We start from the raw sequence: 15,927 nt of genomic DNA, 5'->3' as shown, positions 1-15,927 counted from the left end.
AAAAGGTGCTGCTGCCTGGTGTGGTTCGATCCTGAATTCAGTGTGAGCTTTTGTGACTTATCTGACACAGTTCACACCAGGATTTCAGTCCTGCACACAAGCAAGAGCTTAGCTGAAATATTTAGTTGGAATGCTCAGCCTCTGAAGTCATCTGAGGGCCAGGGACACTTCCTGGGGGTGATTGGACCTTTAGCAGGGGTGGCTTTCTGGAGCTCTTTTCATTGGCTGCAGATCCTGCCTCCAGCTTTCTGGTAACTCAGATCTACAGGGACAGCAGCAGCCTTTGCTTTGTTTTTAAGCCCTGTTGTAAATCCAGAGATTTGGGATGGCTCCCATGATAAGTGATCTGTGCACAGCAGTAAATTCAGGAGTGAGGTGGCTGGGAAGAGAGGTGTCCTATCTGCTCCACTAATTACTTTTTGGGCTTCTTTGAGTTCATGCTTGTGTTTTGGTCTTGAGGGAAGCAGAGGACTCATGGCACTTGCATTTTCCATGGAGAGCCCTCTTTCTGTTGTACCAGACCTATCCTCTGGCTCCTTATTTTTTCCATCCTCAGCAGCCTAGTACAAGGTGTGCTAAAGCCTCATGTTCCAAGCTGTCTCCATTCACTCCTTACAGCATCCTTCCTCTGGACCTGCACTAGGGAACTGCATCCTTGGGTTCAGCAGGAACAAGAGGCTGCCTGGAGGAAAACAGCAGCATTCCCAGAAGGATTCGTGTTGGCTGAGGTGCAGCCTTTGGATTTTTACAGAAGGCATAATTTCTTAGAAGCTGCCCCAAACTCAATGTCAGATATAACCCCTGAACAGCATCACTGCAAATTCCAAATGCCACATGTTCAAGACGAGGGCTGCATTGTTTCAGAGGAGCTGCCTTGCTCCCTTGTGTTTGTCCAAGCACAACTGTGCTTTCAAAAAAAGCTTTGTAGAGAGTTTGTTTTGGAGGGTTTGTTTGTCTGCTTAAAATGAAGCTTCTGGTTAAGATAGTGCAGTGAAAATGGAGCCATGTTTGGGCAGCAAAGAGCACCAAAGCTGAGCAGTCCTTCCAACCAGTGTCTTCTCATGCTGATGTGGACTCTGACTTTCCACCACTGAGTGGGAGCTTTGACATCCAACAGAGCAAGTTATGGCAAACATGTGAAGATCAGGACCCAGAGTTTAAGAACTGGGTCACAACAACTGGAGGATAACTTAGTACCCTGTCAGTACACATTGTGAAACTCAGTGTCTAAGAGGAAGTGATCTACAGCAGGAGGGGAAAAAACCAGAAGAAACCTAAACAAATGTGCTGACAGAGCATGAGTGTTGCCTTTTGTACACAAAGCTGGGATAACATCAGAGTACAGGGGGACATCCACACAGGAGGAGACCTTCCAGGATGGTGAGTACCTTTGTCTTCATCTTGAGGGAGCTGGGGGGTGGAAATGGAGAGATGAGTGCACCTTGTTCGTGTGAGGAACTTCAAACTGCTCCCGGGGAGGATTCGGTACAGTGAAAAATCACATGCTTGTGTTTGAAATGCAAAGTATGACACAATTTGTTGCTGGTGGAGAAAAGAAGTTCCAAGAGGCATTTTGGAGACGAGGAGAAAGCAAACTTAATGTTACAAACAGCAGTGTCCTATGGGTACTCAGCAGACTGGCATTAGCTGGTGCCCCAGCCTGTGCAGCAATGCTGAGTAGTGCTTATATTCACTGCTCTTGGATGAACTTCATTCAGTCATTGAAACTGGCAGCTGGTAGAGCCCTGAAAGCTTTTAGGGAGCTGTAGTTAATTGCTGACTAGCTACAATATTATTCTTAGGAATTCTGGTTGTTTCTGTGATGTTTCCCTTCTTGAAAATTAAACTGTTTTAGAGCAGTTCTCACAACTTCTGTACAGCAGGTGGGACTTCAACCCATCACCAGTCAAAAACATCAGAAAGGGCTTTGTTTGAACAGAATGATAGATAATTCTATAACAGCACATACAAAATCTGTTCACCTTCGTATTTTAAGAAAAACACTGCTTTTGGAAGACATTTTGTAACTGTTGCTGAAAAAGAGAAGTGAAACAAGTTGTTTCTGGTAAGCTCCATCCATCTGAGGCCATCACGTGGCTTTAATTGCACTGACACCCGCAGTTTCTTACCAAGATATTGCCTGGGTCACCAGATGGGACTTCAGGAGCCAGAGGGACAAGGGAGCCAGAGGGACAAGGGAGCCAGAGGGACACCTCTACACCTCTCAGCTCCAGTCCTGTGTTGAGAAGCACTCGTGGTGGCTGTTTGTTCCTGGCCAGCCCAGCTGGCTGGGACAGCTGTGCCAAAGGCACAAGCTGTGCAGTGTGACCTGCAGCCCCAGTGGGCTCTCCTGGCCCAGCCTGAAGGGCTGCTGCTGTTTGTCAGATGCCTTTCATCTCCTCCTGTAAAATACCTTTGTCTCACTTTCTACCCAACTCTCTCACATCTTCACTCTTGCTTCTCTTCCCTTTCTACCCACTAAGATTTCTGGGTTGCAATGTGACCCCTTCCTCTCATGTGTATTGCTGTCACACCTTTCCCTGTGTGGTGGGTTATATCCCCCCATCTGCTTGGGCTGTCAGCTCTTTGGGGAAAGACAGTGGGTCCTTATTCTGTGCTAAAAACATGAACTGGGACTTCAGAGCTCTGGGAATGGCCAACTGTCCCTCACTGCTGGCAGCCACTCCATTTCTCCAGGGCTGGGAGAATGGATATTTACTTGCCAGCATTTGTAACTATTTCTAGTGGAAAAGCTTGCAGCTGAGCCTGGGGCAGCAAAAGGAAGTGACAGTGAAAAGTGTGAGTAAAACTGCTTTGGGAAGTGGGCTCTGCTACAGTGATTGCAGCTGATAACAACAAACAGGTCCTGAAATGGAAGCAGGGCTTTCTTCTATGCAGCTCCAGTATGCTTTTAAGCAGGAGTGTTTGTACCTTTTCATCCCTCCCAACCTTTTCCATCTTTTATGTCTGCTGTTTTACCACAGGTCCCCCCTTTCCACATCCCTCTCTGCATTCCCCAAGTCTGTTTCAGACCCTCCTCCCTTGTCTTCCTGTCCATCCTCCACGTCTTTGGTTCAGCCCCACCAGTACCTGTGAGTCGAGGAAGCCTTTGGGGCTGTGTCCAACCCCTGCCTGTTCCATGCAGCCACTGCATCCACACAGAAAGGTGGAGTGGGCAGGAGCTGGAAGCAGCAGGGAATGTGTATGGCCATGCTGCTTTGCTGCTGGGGGAGGGCAGACACTGTGAGCCCACCCAGTTCAGGTGACAACAGCTGTGAACACATGGCAAGATGGATGGGACAAGCCTGGCAGGATCCTTCCTACACAAACCTTGCTTGGCCACCCACAGAGCAACTCCACATCCAGTACCACTGCAGCAGGCTCCTCCTCTACAAAAGCCCAGTGCTCAGGGGTCAGAAGCAGGCATTCAGGGACTGGACATGTGGAGGTATCATCTGGTAGCACCTTCTGAGATCTGCTCCAGCCCAGGATCTGCTTCTTGCTTCTGGGAATGAAAAGTGTCATCAGGCTCCTGTTGTGTAAATTCACCTCTGCCAATGCAGGGATGATTCGTGACCCACTGGGCATGTGTCAAGTTTTTGAGGAGGTAAAATAGGCAAGTGCCAACTCCCCGTGTCTGACCATCTGCTGTCATATTGGAATATTTTGGTATTTGCTCTTATGTTTGCCTCTGCTGGTGATAACAAAAGATTGGAGAAATACTGCCTGAGAAAGAAAAGAAGATAACTTATTTTCTAGAGTCATGACTGCAACAGGGGAGAAAGGGAGTTTGTATTTCAGCCTGGTCCCTGTCCCCTTAACAGAGTCACTTCTGGAAGAGACGCTGGCATTGAAGACAACAGGCACAGGAAGAGAGCAGAAGCCTGACAGAGTCACATGCAGGATGAGACTGATGCTCTGCACACTATCACCCACTGCTTCTGCATTTAATTACTGCTTGTTGGCAAATATGTTCTCTTGCAACAGGACAAAAGCGGGTGTTGAAGGATGGCTGGAAGAGGCAGTGATGCAGTTGTTTACACATTAATTACTGCAGGGATTTTTGTGTGTAGAGAGCACGGGGGGAAAACAGTGGGGACACGTCTCTCTCTGTCACTTTGGAATCTGTTAATGTCACTCAAGACCCATAATACAGGAGGATGTTGCACAGATCCATACTCAAATCTCAGAGCACTGTGTAAAGCAGTGGCAGTAATCTGCACTATTTGTCTGTAATTGGCTGTACACAAATGTTGTTACAAAGCTTTATTTTTCCCCTTGCATACATTTCTGTTTTTCAGATTGTGAAAAAAGCATTAAAAACATCCCTGATGTTTGATGAGTCCTCCAACATGAAATTAGGCGTGAACAATCAAAAAGACGTCAAAACGGTAATTATTGGGACGCACCACATTTGCTTACAAAAGCTGGGATTGTGCTGACATTTCTGAAAAGAAATAACAGGTTGAGAATTATTTTATTGGCCATTTTAGAAAACTGTGGAGGTTTCAATCCTATTTGTAAACAAGTGAGTGACAAAACCCTCATTGATTTATCCGGTAGACTGATCAAACCTTGCCCAGAGGGAGTAATGTGGAGATAAATCCTGCAGCTCTGTCTGGCTCAGGACAAGGAAACCACACTCATACAAACAGCCTCACTTCCACTCCTGGCACAGCATTTAATAATGTATTCATTTGTTCATTTATTCAGATGCCCAGAGTACCTGGACATCACAGTGTGTAGCATGGTGACAGCCATGATGTGACTTCAAAATAGATTTCTTACCTTAGAAATAACTTCTAAAACCTAAGTCTTGCTAACATGTTCATGTGATGAAATGTGGAACTGTTAAAAATGGGTGAGATTTTTTTTGTGGTAAGGTGGAGAACAACCCAGAGGGCAAAAATTTAAGTAGATACCTTTAAGATGATTATTTTATTAAAATTGCTGCCTGAAATCTATGTCAGCACTGTAGATTTTGAGAAAAGCAGAGAAGATAAAAAGCAAGAAGCTTTATCCACATAGAAACTAAAACTGAAACCACATAGAAACAGAAACTTTCAGAGGCAAGTGGTTTCTGTGTGGTTTTCCCATGTGCCCTTTTGGGAGCTCAGATTTATGGCTGCAGCCTCACGACCACCCCCAGACTTGATTCTCCTGCCTGGGAGCTCAGAAGCTCAGCTCTGAAGTCCATGGTGCCTATCACAGGCTGGTGGATGGTTCCAGCTCCCATAAATTGCCATGGGGAGCCAGCCATGATAATTACTGGGGGGAAATAGATCTGCATGTGTGGCTGGTTGTCTTTGCCTGCTCAGTACAAGGCAGCATTTAGAGCCTGGTGCTAAAATTTCCAGCATGTGAGTGGCTGGACTGCAGATCTGAAGCTACCAGGTAGCCAAGCTACTTTTTTTTTTCCAATCTACATTCAGGAAAAAAATTGAAAGTGCAGCAAAAGTGAAATGAAACTAACTCACCACACTAAAATGACACGGGAATACTGTGCACATGGATAAATGAGATTTGTGTTGCTTCAGTTAAGGGAGGTTTAAGACAAAACCAGAACGTGTTCAGAAACCACAAAATGTCTTTCTGCCTCTGACACTTTCTGAACTGTTTTTTCTCCCCTGACGACACAAACTTCCTTTCTATGGTAATGCTTGGCTTAATCCCACAGCTAATCTTGTGTTAGAAATTGCCCTATTTTGATTTTGGTAGAAATTTTGTTGAACGTCCATTGGTCCTGTGCTAAAATAAAGCTAATCAATGTCAAATTAATCACAAAATTTGGGAAAAAAGCTCCAAGGGATTGATATGTTGGCACAAAAAAAAAAAAATGAACCAAAAAATGGAACTAAAATCACAGTCTTCACATAAACCAACACCAATCAATTTCCAAATTTTCTTTTTTTACCCCAGTTGCACTTTATTTGATCATATCTCCTTTCCAGAGTGTTTGTTCCACTTGATTCTCTGATTTCAAGATTTCATGAAATTTCAGGAAATTCCTCCTTTCAGGAAGGGAATGAAATCTTGCCATTTCAATGAGGATCAATTGGTCAAGCTTTGGTCCATTTCCCCTGCACATTGTGTCATCCCATTAACTTTTACTGTTTTCACTTAGTTTCAGAATTTTCTCTTTTTTTTTTTTTTTTTAAGCAGTTCTTTTCTTCAATTTATTCTCATGTCTCTTTGTTTACCTTTATTCCTCAATTTTGGGGTTTCAATGTGTAAAATCTTAGCAACTTCTAGTCCTTCTCACTGCACCTCACTTGAGTTTAAATGGACCTTTTAAAGGTCATCTAATCCAACCTCCCTGCAGAGAGAAGGGCCATCTTCAGTTGGATCAGGCTGCTCAGGGCCCTGTCCAAGCAGACCTTGAACAGTTGTTCCTCGCTTTCAGTGCTGCCCCTAAGAACAGGAGCTGCAAGCAGATCTCCCATTCAAAGATTGTGATTTATTCACCTGCACAGGTAGTCATCCATTAGCTGGTGCATCAATGCCTTGGTGATGACTTAAACCTTCTCCTCTGTGGGTTCTGTTCTAGTTTCAAATCTTAGGGGCGATTCTGACCCTTGGTCTTGTCCTGATGGCTTTTTACTTCCTGAGTATGGACAGCACAGTTGATGGTAATGGAGAAGAAGCAGCAGCTGTCAGCATTTACAGAAATGTGGAGGAGGAAGGACTGTACAGAGATCTCCCAGAGGAAGAAGGACTCTATGGAGATCTCCCAAGAGCCACAGCAACTGAGGAGGGCACCAACAGATGCAATGACTCCTGCAGGTGAGTCAGGTTAGATGGCACATGGAGAACTCATCACCAGAGGGAGAAATAGCTACAGGACTGATAATGTCAGCATGGGCTTTATTCTCTTCCCACTGTACCATAAGTGATGAAGCACCACAAATTAGGGAGGAGTGCTAATTTGGGGGTGCTGTTTAGGCGCTGGGTAATTGGCAGCTGCCTGCTGTGAGGGGCAGTGTCACAGCCCTGCTCCCAGTCCTTGCTTGTATGCTCATCCCAGCTCGGTTCCTCCTCTGCCCCCTGCAGCCACCCTCCTTTTGTGTCACCAGCTGGCAGAGCAGCCTTTCCCAGAGGCTGCAGGGGCAGGGAATGTCTGTGCTAGGAGAGGGTGAAGAGGGTACCCTAGCAACATCCAGCTATGGGGGTTTGCTTTTCTCCACATCTTAGGCAGGGTAAAATAAAAAGCTCAGAATAGCTACCGAGAAACCACTCTGCTGAATTTGGGAGGTCACTGTACAACAATATAAGCCTGGCTACGAAAGCTAGGGGTAGAGAGCACTGCCAGCCTGTTTGTCCAGCTCATCTTGTTTGCTGTGGAGGTTGACACCCAGCATGGCCAACTGTGCAGTCTGGCTTGGTGTCCTGTTGGGGGTCACTTGCTTCACAACACAAAATTGCCATTGCAGCTTTGAACTTGTGGAAAATGTTCCTTATGACTTGCCCTTCGAGATAAACAGCACTGCAGCCAAACCCTTGTACCAAGCCTGGACAAAACTGCTTGATCTAGCCCAGGAAAAAGTGCACGTGGCCTCTTACTACTGGTCTCTCACTGGGAAGGATATTGGTGTCAATGACTCCTCTTCCAAGCAGGTAAGGTAAAACCAGCAGCAAGCATGGTCTGTGATTGTTTTTCCTCATGTCCCTGTGGTAGAGGACAGGCTGGCTGTGTGGTGTGTCTCCCAGAGACATTGCTTAACTCCTCCTGCAAATCCAGGGAGGTTTTCCATGCTGTTCTGAAGCAGCACTCCAGCTCTCCTCCTTTAGTCAAGTTAGGCTGAAATAAGTGAAATTTCGGACCTTCCTTGTGCTGGGGTTCTTCAAAGGAAGTATCCATTAGTAACACTGCCCTTGCCTATATCTTGCTACACCTTCTGCAACAAAATATAAAAAAATAACTCATATAAAAAAATAATTCATCACACAGGGTGAAGATATTCTGCAGAGGTTTGAGAGGTTACTCGCAGAGAATGTCTCTTTGTATATTGCAGCAAGTTCACCAACTCTGGCTACAAAATCCACGGACCTTGAGCTTTTAGAAGAAAAAGGTAATTCCCTTCAGTGATCCACTCACAGCTTCTGTATTGCAAAAAGGCATCTGTGGGAAACCTGGTTTCCAAGGCCTGTTCTGATGTAGTGCTTAAATAAATTCACAGGACAAGTGCCATCTGCTCACTAGTTCATGCTTTCTTTCTGTGCTCTTCAGGATCTTCTGAAAGTTCACATTTTGCATATTGTTTTTTCAAGTTACTGTGATCCCGGGAATGAGTGCTTGTGAATTTTGGTAGTTGTTACTGCCTGCAAGAGTCAGACACGCAGATGTGTTCTGCCTGTTGAGGAACCATCTTCATGCTGTATCTAAACTCTTTTTTTCCCCCTCCATCTTTCTTCAGGGGCTCATGTGAAGAAGATTGATTTTGGACATTTGACAAGAGGAGTGTTGCATAGCAAATTCTGGATTGTAGACATGAAACACGTATACATTGGTAGTGCAAACATGGACTGGAGATCTTTATCTCAGGTAACGTCTGCTACTGCGTATTCAGAAATCTGGGGGAAAATTCATATCCTACCAGATAACAGAGAAAAATCATATTGATGTAGAATATTATCAGAGCAGAAGAAACAGCAAAGAAACCTGCTGTCATTACATTACAAAGGTTCCATATTGTTGGCTCCTTAATGCAAGGGTTTCATACCTCCTTGATGTTTCTTGTGGGCAGCTCCTCCAAGCACTGACTCTTCCTTCTTACAGCAGCCAACTGACACCAGTTCCCCTCTTAACCAACCAACCCACTCTTTTATAGCACTCTTCTTCTTATTGGCTACAGCTGTGGCCTGTTAAAGTCAGGCCTGCTCCTAATCTTTAATAATTAGCCCAGCTGCAACTCTTTAGGGTTAAGATTACTTTCTATACTACCTTTATTTTCTTATATTCTATCCCCCTACAGAAACCCCTGGAGGTGGCTCCTTCTGGGGCTGTGACAGAGCTTGCTCTCTTTGCAGGTGAAAGAGTTTGGTGCTGTGATGTATAACTGCAGCTGCTTGGCCCAAGACCTCTGGAAAACATTTAGTACCTATTGGGATGTTGGATATCCTAATGCTACCATCCCAGCCCCTTGGCCTCTCAATTACTCAACCCACATTAACAATCATCATCCTCTGGAAGTAGAATTTAATGGAATCTTGACAAAAACCTATTTTTCTGTAAGTATGTTTGAAAATAACACAACAAAGTGTAAAGTGCTTAAGGATTGAGCAGGAAAGTTTCTTCAGCAGTCCTGCTCAGTTGCTTGTGTTCCAGGTGGATAATAATTTGTTCCTTAGGTTTCTCTGGGATGTTCAAAGGATAGGGATAAACCCAGCATAAGCTGGCAAATTGTATGGCAGGAACAGTGTGCAAGTCTCTTTTAATCACCTGTAGGCCCAATATATCAATAAGTATCTGACCCAGCAGCGTATGGAAGACATGAGGAAAGATGGTGATCCATCTCAATTGCTTCGTGGTATTTTAGTGAAAAGTAGACAGATCTAAACACAAAGGAGTCTGAGATTTAAAAAAAAAAAAAAGAAAATCACTGATCTACATGTTTGTTTGGTTTTTTTTTTTTTTTTTTTTTTTTACAGGCTTCCCCTCCAGCATTTTGTCCAGAAGGTCGCACTCATGACCTCTATGCTATACTCAGTATAATCAGTCAGGCACAGAAGTTTGTCTATGTTTCTGTTATGGAATATTTCCCTACCAGCCGTTTTGTTCAACCAAAAAGGTACAATTTCCATCTTCACAATTATCTTCACAATTTCCATCCTGAGCAAATCAGCTACTGGTACTATTTGAAGAAAAAAAAATATGATTCCTCTCCTTCTGCAATGAAAATATTCAAAATGGAGAGAGGCTTTGCTCTGCATTCACAACCATCCCATAGACTGTGCCTCCCACGTACCAAGGGACAGGATGAGAGGAAACAGCCTCAAGCTGTGCCAGGGGAGGTTTAGATTGGATATTAGGAAAAAGAAATTCATGGAAAGGGTTGTCAGGTAGTGGAACAGACTACCCAGGGAAGTGGTGGAGCCACCATCCCTGGAAGAGTTTAAAAATTCTGTGGCTATGGCACTTGAGTACATGGTTTAGTGGTGAACATGGTGCTGCTGCTGGGCTGAGAGTTGGACTTGATGACCTTAAAGGTCTTTTCCAGAACCTGACAATTCCAGGATTCTGTGATTCCAGTCCTGATGCTGCAGGAAGGATGATTACCAGTACCTGTGTGCTTTGCTGGTGCTCTGGAGCAGCCTCCTGTGCTCTACACACAGCAGAACAGCTGTGGAATGCCATGCTGAATGTGAAATGCCATGCTGTGAAATGCCATGCCATGTGGAATGCCATGCTAGGGACAGTCAGGTCCAGCATCCTCCAAAATTCAACACAGTAGCTTTATGAATTGAGAGAGGAAAGGGAACACCAGAAATACATCTGGCATCAGATTTTTCAGAGAAAACATTGCTGTGCTCTCCTTTCTTGCTCCCATGTTTCTTTCTTGCTGTTCTTTACTTCTGAAGAGTCTTGACTTCCTGCTCTATTTCTTGCTTGATGCACTTGACCAATGGTTTAGAGGGTGGTTCTTGACTCTCCTGACCTTTGCAGTGAGAGCTGAAACAGCCTCTAAAAGAAACTTCTGGGTTTTTTGTTTGTTTGGGGGTTAGCATTTTTTTGTTGCTGTTGTTGAGAGGTTTGTTGTTGTTGTTGTTGTTTGGGGTTTTTGTTTTGTTTTTAATAATTCCATCTAAGTTCCAGCAGCAGCTTCAGAGATAAAGTGATGGTGGTGATCTGGAGTCATCGCAGAATGGTTTAGGCTACAGACCATCTCATTCCTCCCCTCCTGTGCTGTGGGCAGGGACACCTTCCACTAGACCAGGCTGCTCAAAGCCCCATCCAGCCTGGCCTTGAGCCTGAACCACTGCCCTGCTCCAGAGACTGCCCGAGGCTCAGCAGAACTGTGCAGGCTCTGCACATGAACCCAAACCTGAGAAGCACAGAAAGTTACACAGTCATGGGGCAGCACTAAGACTCCCAAATCCTCTTAGATATGCCTGAATTGGGATGTTTCTGTGCAACCAAGTGCTCTGAATTACCTGCTTACAACATTTCTGAGTTTTTCAACCAGCTAAATGATCTGAGAAAGAAGTTCAAGTGAAAGAATTATGTACATGTCTTGTTGAATAGGGTAAGCTCTAGGCTGCCATTCAGCCAGAATGATACCATGCATCATGTCCCTTTGCCACAACTGTGTAAAGCCTCTGTTGTTCAGCTGAGGCATAGGTGTGTTATGGGGAAGATTTTAGGATAATAGAGAGATGCAGATAATTCTACTGTCCAAGAAACAAAATTGAGACTAGCCTCTACTTGGAGGATATCTTTAATAAATCAAACACCTCAGAGGATTTTCAGTTTCTATGTAATACAATTGAGTCTCTGGGTTTCTCATCTTCTGAGAACCCACTCATCTTTCTGGGAATAAGTTCCCAGAAAGTCTCTTTCCCCCCTTAGCATTGAGTGCATTAATACTCCTTATTCTTCATCTGAAAGCTTAATCCACAGTTTGTGACATCTAGGGCTGATCAGATGCAAACAAGGGTTTGAAAGGCCCAGGGAAAGTGGCACAGGGCCTCGGGCTATCTCCACAGCAACCAGCTGTAGTGCCATGAATTGAAGCTGATTAGTTCAGGTTAGGTTCCTCCAGCAGCTGAGGCAGAGGAAACAAAGCTGCTGTCTAATGCCTGAGTGTTCATCAACTAGAAACTGATATATTTTAAAAATTGAAACCATTCAAAAATTGCATTTCAAATAGCATGATTTTCCAAGCTTTTCAGGATCTGTAAGTCAAGCCTGAGCCTCAGAGCACGTGGCCAGGCCATTGATCGCAATAGGACGATGCACGGGGGAGGATCAGAGAATTCAGGCCTTTGTACATAAGACCAAAAGGATTAAGTTAGGCAAATTAATTCATCATTGCTCATGGGGCTGCGAGCAAATGCTGGACCTCTCTCTGTATCAGCCTTCCAATCTGTACTAAACATGCTTGTCTCCCTCCGTGCAGCATTTGTTAGGATCCATGCAATGAAAATGCCATGTGGGTGTTTGGAGTTACCAGCCCTGGGATGCACATTGTTCAGCTCTTAGTGTTGTGTAGCTGGGTGAAGGAGTTAAAAATGTCCCCCATTGCTACAGCCAACACAAGGGTCAGGAAAACAGATTTTCTCATGTTCAGGGAACATGGAGAGCACAGCTGTGTCCCTTACCTTGGGCACACACAATGAGAACAGGGAGGGGTGGGGAGGGGTGGAGTCTGCTCATGCTGGCCGATGGCACAGGACCACTGCAGACACTGGAAACAGTCTCCAGGGGCCTGAAAAAGCCATATTCTGCAAAATGGTTCTTAGACTTTCCTATGGGCTCTGCACTGCCCTTGTACTCTGTGCTGTATGAACTGTCCTTACCCTGGAGTTGCTATTGTTATCTTCAGTTTCCTAAGCAGGCACCACGCTGTGTGTGTATCTGTGTATGGGCACTTTACTAAGCTTTAGACTTTTGGATTAATTTCACCCCAATTTGGCAGGGTCTGGAGGTCTCAAAACACGTTCTGTGAGAAGAACAGGCTTGGTAGAAGGCAGAAACCTTGTTTGTACCTCCAGGGAAGCCACAAGTGCTTCACTTACTAGACATCAGAAACCCCATCTGTGCATCATCACTCCTAGTCTCAGTTTAACTTCACAGCTTTCTAGTGAACTGCTTTAAAAAAACATCCCTTTTTGCACACACCTGCTTTTCTGCAGATACTGGCCAGCCATTGACAATGCCCTCAGACGTGCAGCTTTCAACCACCGAGTGCAGGTCCGGCTCCTGGTCAGCTGCTGGGCCTACACGGACCCCGCCATGCTCCACTACCTGAGGTCCCTGCGTGCCCTCAACAACCCACACGCCCACATCAGTGTCGACGTGGTATGAATAAAAAACCTGATTTTGGAAAGACACTTTGGGGATACGGCCCCCCAGTTCTCTGATTTCTGAGAATAAGCTGCTGTTTGTGTGTACAAATGTTAGGTTTTAGAGAAGCTGGTTGTCTGGTTTTGTGGTGACTGCTTCCCGTTTTAGTGAAAATAAGGCCCAATATATAATCTTTGAGGAAGTAGCTATTTCAAGATACTAGTGATATCAGGTATGTGCCTGGCTGTGGCACTTGAGACGTTATCCAGGCAGCTGCTTTTCTGAGCACTGTGACAAGTAACAGTTTATATGATAACTTAGTGCTCCTCTCAGAGACCTTTTCCTGCATGGAATATGTTAAATTGGTTTAATTGATATCAGTTTTTTTTTTAATTGAGAGCTCTGCTCTCTGCCTCTACAGATAGATCTGTTCTTGAACACTAAATATTGCACACAGGCCATAGGCATTAGGCTGGAATGCATCAGGTGGAGTGGGGATGGTGTGGATGCTCCCAACATGATGCAGTTATCACAACAGAGAAATACCGCAGAAGGAGGAGTGGATTTCAGAAAAAAAAAAATAAAAAGGGAAACATAGATTTTGGTAAGAGTTAACACAAAAAGTTAGGCATTATAGTTGCCTACAGTACCCATTGTGTCTGTGATCAGCTCATTCTCACACAAAATAAGAGCAGCAATCAGTGGTAAATGCAATCTATTAAACAGCTGCCTAAAACTGCATTTAATTGTCTGCCCTGTAATGATAATAGCTGTGCCACTAATGGAACATTGTGAGGCAAACATTTTCTGTATCTGATCTTAATTGCTTATCCAGTTTTATGTATAGTGGAAGTATTATTTGCTAGTTTTCTTGGATAGGAGTAAAATCTCTTCTATGGTCTACTCAATAACAGAGTGCAGTATGCTCTCTTTTGTTCTTCCCACACTCTTCTATTCTTTGAAACTACAGAAAACATGCACTGTCCAATCATGATGTCTGTTCCTCACTCTAGTATTTGTGTTAATATTTTTAATTCCTCTCCCTCCAGAAACTCTTCATTGTTCCTGTTCTCAATCACACAAACATTCCTCATGGGAGAGTGAATCACAACAAATACATGGTCACTGATAAAGTAGCCTACATTGGTATGTATTCCATGATTCCAAATATTTACAGTATCCCCAGATCTACTAGACTGAGGCTGAGATAGGATCAGCTGCAATACCAAAAAATACCTCATTTTGCCATACAAACCAAAATCTGTTCTAGGTAAAGTAGTATAGATATAAAGGGGAGAAAATAATGTAGGTCAAGTTCAGTAAGAGATTATTTCATGTGATTGTGAGCCATTAGGAGCAGAGTGTGACAAGGCTGAGTGCACAAATCCCCCTGTGACAAACACAGCGGGGATTTCACAGCCTGTGTGCTCAGAATGACACAGGGATAGCTGGTGCTCCAGTACATAACATTACAGTGCTTTAATAAAGAGGAACTGCTGGGAGGAATTAATTCCATGCACTGTTTGTTGAACAGAATTCTAGGAAAGGAAATGAGAAAACAGTAATGTCAATTGTGCGCTGTTCCTGAAAGCAGGGATGGTGTTTACATTTCATCCTTTTATTAGGAACCCTCAGAAAAGGAGATGTGAAAGTGCTCTGTCACTTCAGCCAGCTCATCCTCCCAGCAATACACTCCAGCAAATAGCCTCATCTTCCAACTGGCTGAGGGTTTACAGCCCCAGTTGCCTTCAATACTTTAATAACTTGTTTTATACTTGAAGGCAGATATGCAGATGATTTGTTTTCATGCCTAAGCACCTTCTGGAATTGGCAGAGTTTTCTGGCTAAGGCGATCACGAGGGGAAGTGCGTAAGTGATAAAATGTGCATTGTTCACAGTGCTTGATTGTCTGAATTGAGGTAGCTTTGGAGAGAGCTCTAGACAATGTCTGCAGCTGGATTTCCAGCTTTGCCTGGTTTAGAAGCAGGCTTTGCGTGTCAAGCTCAGAACAGCTCCTGAGGGTTTATTGATCAGGAGTCCAGTTTCTCCTTTTGTTTTCCTTTAACAAGTGAAGAGAATTGAGTAAATTAAAGACTTCTTTCTTTAAACACTGAAACCCATGTCAAACACTGGCTTTTACTTCTCTTAATACTCATATATTGCACTTTATTGCCATGTTTATGAGTAGATTTGTGCACTCTGTCACAGGCTGTAATGAATCAGAAGGTTATGAACCTTCAGGGTTGCAGTTAATAGCAAGTTTTCAAAACCTGAGGTCTGGCATAAGAAGGAGGTGACCTGATTTTTGCTGCCTCGTTGGTCCTAATGAGATTTGCAGTCATAGAGCAAATCAACAAAGCCCAGAGATCAAACAGAACATTGAGAAATGAATGTTTTCTAATCAGCTGCTTTTCCATTGCATAGGGACTTCCAATTGGTCAGAAAACTACTTCACTGATACAGCTGGTGTGGGACTAATTATCAAACAGAATTTGACCGACCTGCAAAGAAGGCAACAACGTGTCCAGGAACAGCTGAAAGATCTTTTTGAGCGAGACTGGAATTCCAAATATGCGGTGAATCTGGAAGATGTGCAGGGACAGAAAGACTGTAACTGGGATTAGACCTGAAGTGAATTGAAATGTGCACTTAAAATAGAAACAAAAAAAAAAAAAAATTTGAATCTTGTGCAGGTGCAAATCAAGGAAATCTCTTCTTTTTGTCTTTGTCAGAGAAATCACTTCCTCGTGGCATCCACATTGGTGACAGGAGAATTTCTGACAGTTGACTCTACCTGCAAAACCACTAGTCAGTGTGTGATTGATTTTTTTGGTGTGATTACCTCATTGCAGAGTTAATGAAATGCATACAATGTTGTATGACAAGCTGTCTGACATTAAAGCAAACATCAGAGACACAGATCA

At 44.0% G+C, this 15,927-nt stretch overlaps 1 protein-coding gene across 1 annotated transcript; it reads left to right on the top strand.

Moving 5' to 3' along the window:
- Positions 1-1,257: 1,257 nt before the first annotated feature.
- On the top strand, positions 1,258-15,927 carry PLD4 (phospholipase D family member 4). The gene is made up of 11 exons (XM_071426298.1): positions 1,258-1,380; positions 4,302-4,391; positions 6,548-6,783; positions 7,431-7,614; positions 7,949-8,069; positions 8,415-8,542; positions 9,028-9,228; positions 9,649-9,788; positions 12,853-13,018; positions 14,053-14,149; positions 15,428-15,927. Exons 1-11 carry the CDS (start codon positions 1,378-1,380, stop codon positions 15,625-15,627), a joined length of 1,566 nt encoding a protein of 521 aa, XP_071282399.1. The 5' UTR covers positions 1,258-1,377; the 3' UTR covers positions 15,628-15,927.

The sequence above is a fragment of the Agelaius tricolor genome, unplaced genomic scaffold, assembly GCF_023055355.1.
Source record: "Agelaius tricolor isolate 1412-34295 unplaced genomic scaffold, bAgeTri1.0.p SCAF_5, whole genome shotgun sequence".
NCBI classification, from domain to species: Eukaryota; Metazoa; Chordata; class Aves; order Passeriformes; family Icteridae; genus Agelaius; species Agelaius tricolor.
Note: the sequence above shows the minus strand (reverse complement) of the source record. Positions and strands in the feature narration are given on the sequence as shown.

Excerpts from the sequence above, each read along its gene's own strand:
- PLD4 (XM_071426298.1), top strand. Across the intron at positions 13,019-14,052 it reads CCCACATCAGTGTCGACGTG|AAACTCTTCATTGTTCCTGT; the intron begins GTATGAATAAAA and ends CTCTCCCTCCAG. Across the intron at positions 14,150-15,427 it reads TGATAAAGTAGCCTACATTG|GGACTTCCAATTGGTCAGAA; the intron begins GTATGTATTCCA and ends TCCATTGCATAG.